At 48.8% G+C, this 2,981-nt stretch overlaps 1 protein-coding gene across 1 annotated transcript in view; it reads left to right on the top strand.

Moving 5' to 3' along the window:
• Positions 1–2,280: 2,280 nt before the first annotated feature.
• Positions 2,281–2,981, top strand: part of MSL3 (male-specific lethal 3 homolog (Drosophila)) — a 16,094-nt gene continuing 15,393 nt past the window's right edge. The window contains exon 1 of the mRNA XM_015563964.1: positions 2,281–2,306. Within this exon, the coding sequence (XP_015419450.1) occupies positions 2,281–2,306 (26 nt within the window). The remainder of the gene's footprint in view (positions 2,307–2,981) is intronic.

The following is a 2,981-nucleotide window of genomic DNA, read 5'->3' as shown; positions in this document are numbered from 1 at the left end:
CTTAGGAGCACTGACCAGGGCAAGACTGTGTTCTTCATAGTGACAATCATACCTACTCTTTGTACCTCCAGGGCCTCTACAGTTACTGGTACATTTAGAAATTTAGTAAATATTTGTTGAATTAACAACATTCCACTGGAGTTGAGTGGGGTACAGTTTTCTTATTCCCAATATTCTCCTAATTGCTTGGCCTCAGGCATGATCACTGTGCTGTAAAACAGCGATCGCCAACCAGTGGTCTGGTGTCCATGGGATCTGAAAGATTGGCGACTGCTGCTCTAAAGATACCAGGGATGCCTGGCTGGCATGGCTCAGTGGTTGAGCGTTGACTTATGAACCTAGAGGTCACGGGTTCGGTTCCCAGTCAGGGCACATGCCTGGATTGTGGGCTCGACCCCCAGTGTGGGGCGTGCAGGAGGCAGCCAATCAATGATTCTCTCTCTTCATTGATGTTTCTATCTCTCTCTCCCTCTCCCTTCCTGTCTAAAATAAATAAACTCAATAAAAAAAGTTTTTTTAATTAAAAATATTAAAAAAGCAACTTCCTCTTGGAGCTTTTCTGACACTGTCCCTCCTCCCAGAGACATAAGCACCTGTCTGCTCTCCAGGGCACCAGCTCCATCAGAGCACACAGCAGGCTCGCCTTTTCCTGAAATGTGTCCTCTGGGACAGTGGTCGGCAAACTGCGGCTCTTTGGCCCCTTGAGTGTGGCTCTTCCTAAGCCTTAGGAGGACCCTAATTAAGTGAATAACCATGTACCTACCTATATAGTTTCAGTTTAAAAAATGTGGCTCTCAAAAGAAATTTCAGTCGTTGTACTGTTGGTATTTGGCTCTGTTGGCTAATGAGTTTGCCGACCACTGCTCTAGGCCCGGGCTCATATGTGTTCTTCTGTGTGTGTCTAGCATCCAGCACACGAAGGCTCAATAAATATTTGTTGAATGAATGGCGGGCAAGGAGAAATGGTTGAGGAACATTAATCGCCAGCCTTTACCCAGCACGTGTGTTCTGCCAGGCACTACGCAAACGCATGTGCACTGCATAGTCTGGTCTCTTCTTAATATAACCCCAGGAAAGAAAACTGGCTCTGGCCCGTGTGGCTCAGTGGGTTGGGTATCGACCTGTGCACTGAAGGGGCTCGGGTTTGATTCTGGGTCAGGGCACATGTCCAGGTTGCCGGCTTCATCCTGGTTGGGGTGCAAGAGGGGGGGCAGCTGATCCATATTTCTCTTTTGCATCAGTGTTTCTCCCTCCATCCCTCCCTCTCTTCCTCTCACTCTGAATTTAAAAAAAATAATAACATATTTAAAAATAAATAAATAAATGTCAGAAAACCGCCTCACCGAGAGACTAATCACTTGTCCAAGGTCACAAGCTATTAGATGGGACAGGGTCTCACGGTCCGGGCAGTTCTAAATGTTATTGCCAAATATTGCGCTTCTAAAGCAGCGGTTCTCAACCTGTGGGTCGCGACCCCTTTGGCAGTGAAACGACCCTTTCACAGGGGTCGCCTAAGACCATCCTGCATATCAGATATTTCCATGGCGATTCATAACAGTAGCAACATGACAGTTAGGAAGCAGCAACGGAAATAATTTTATGGTTGGGTCACAACATGAGGAACTGTATTTAAAGGGCCAGCAGGTTGAGAACCACTGAAAGTCTTGCCTAAAAGGTTAGTCTGAAGAGGAAATCTCCATTCACCAGCCAGAAAAAGGCTACTGTCTCAGCTACAACATGCAATGATTCGTGCCCCAGAACGCTCACTGTCATGTATGGGGAACCTCACCATGAAGATCTCGACCCTGAAAAACCACAACCTGAGGAGGAATTATGGTTCCAGTTCTGGCTTCTCCGCTGTATTATGTGGCTGTCTTCCCCCAACCTCTCCCTCCTCTGTTAGCCCTTCTTCTGGCCAATGGACCTATCACTCACCCAACTCATTCTGTCCCCCAAATCTGTAAGTCTCCCAAGATTCCTTCTCTCTCCCACTTCACATCCAATTGGTTACTGAGTTTTGTGGATCCTATTTCATAAATCTGTAGTCTGTTCATTCATTGAATATTTATTGTGTGCTAGGAGAATGCAATGAGGAACTGAAGGTGTTCCCCACACCCGCCCTGCCCCCTTCAAGGAGCTAAGCACCTGGGAGAGGGCATTTTGCAAAGGAAAACTTGCTGCTGAGCAGTAAGTCAATGCAAGAAATGGATAGAGAGCTGGGAGGGGGCGCTGGGGGGTACATGACTCATCTAGGGAAGCTTGCGGACTTTCCTCGTGGCCATGTGCAACCTGAGAGGCGAGGATATGTACCGGAAAGCTAGTGCGCATTTCTGGAGGCAAGAACAGAATTCCTCCCTAACCGGTTTGGCTCAGTAGATAGAGCGTCCGCCTGCGGGCTGAAGGGTCCCAGGTTCGATTCCGGTCAAGGGCATGTTCCTTGGCACGTCCCCAGTAGGGGGTGTGCAGGAGGCAGCTGATCCATGTTTCTCTCTCATCGTTTCTAACTCTCTGTCCTTCTCCCTTCCTCTCTGTAAAAAATCAATAAAACATATTAAAAACAAAAAAGAACAGAGCCCAGAATGTGGAGAACTGGCAGTTCACTACGACCTCAGAGCCTCAAAGCTGGTCCCAGCTGGGTCTTAATCCAGTAACTGCACTGCCCAGAAACAAACTTCCTATTCCTGAACAGAAGGGAAGGGGGAAATTTAATCTTTTCCTTCTCTGGAGGTTTGCCCTTCAAGCCGCCTCCCCCCGCCCCCACCCCGCGTTTGTCATTCGTTCATCAAGTCCCTCCTGACCCCTCAGTGTAGGCACTTGCCAGACCAGCCTCGCAGGACGTCCCACCCTTAGGGTTCTCAACGTGTTGGAGAAGGCAGGCCCTGAGGGGGCAACTTTGAGAGCTGGGGGCTGGGAAGCCATGCTGGAAGCGGAGACTGGAGATGTTAGCGGCCTGGTAGACGCATGACTCAGGGCCACGATCG

This window comes from Myotis davidii, unplaced genomic scaffold (assembly GCF_000327345.1).
Source record: "Myotis davidii unplaced genomic scaffold, ASM32734v1 scaffold1277, whole genome shotgun sequence".
Lineage (NCBI taxonomy): Eukaryota > Metazoa > Chordata > Mammalia > Chiroptera > Vespertilionidae > Myotis > Myotis davidii.
The sequence above is the reverse complement of the archived record's forward strand: the minus strand, read 5'-3'. Positions and strand labels throughout refer to the sequence as shown.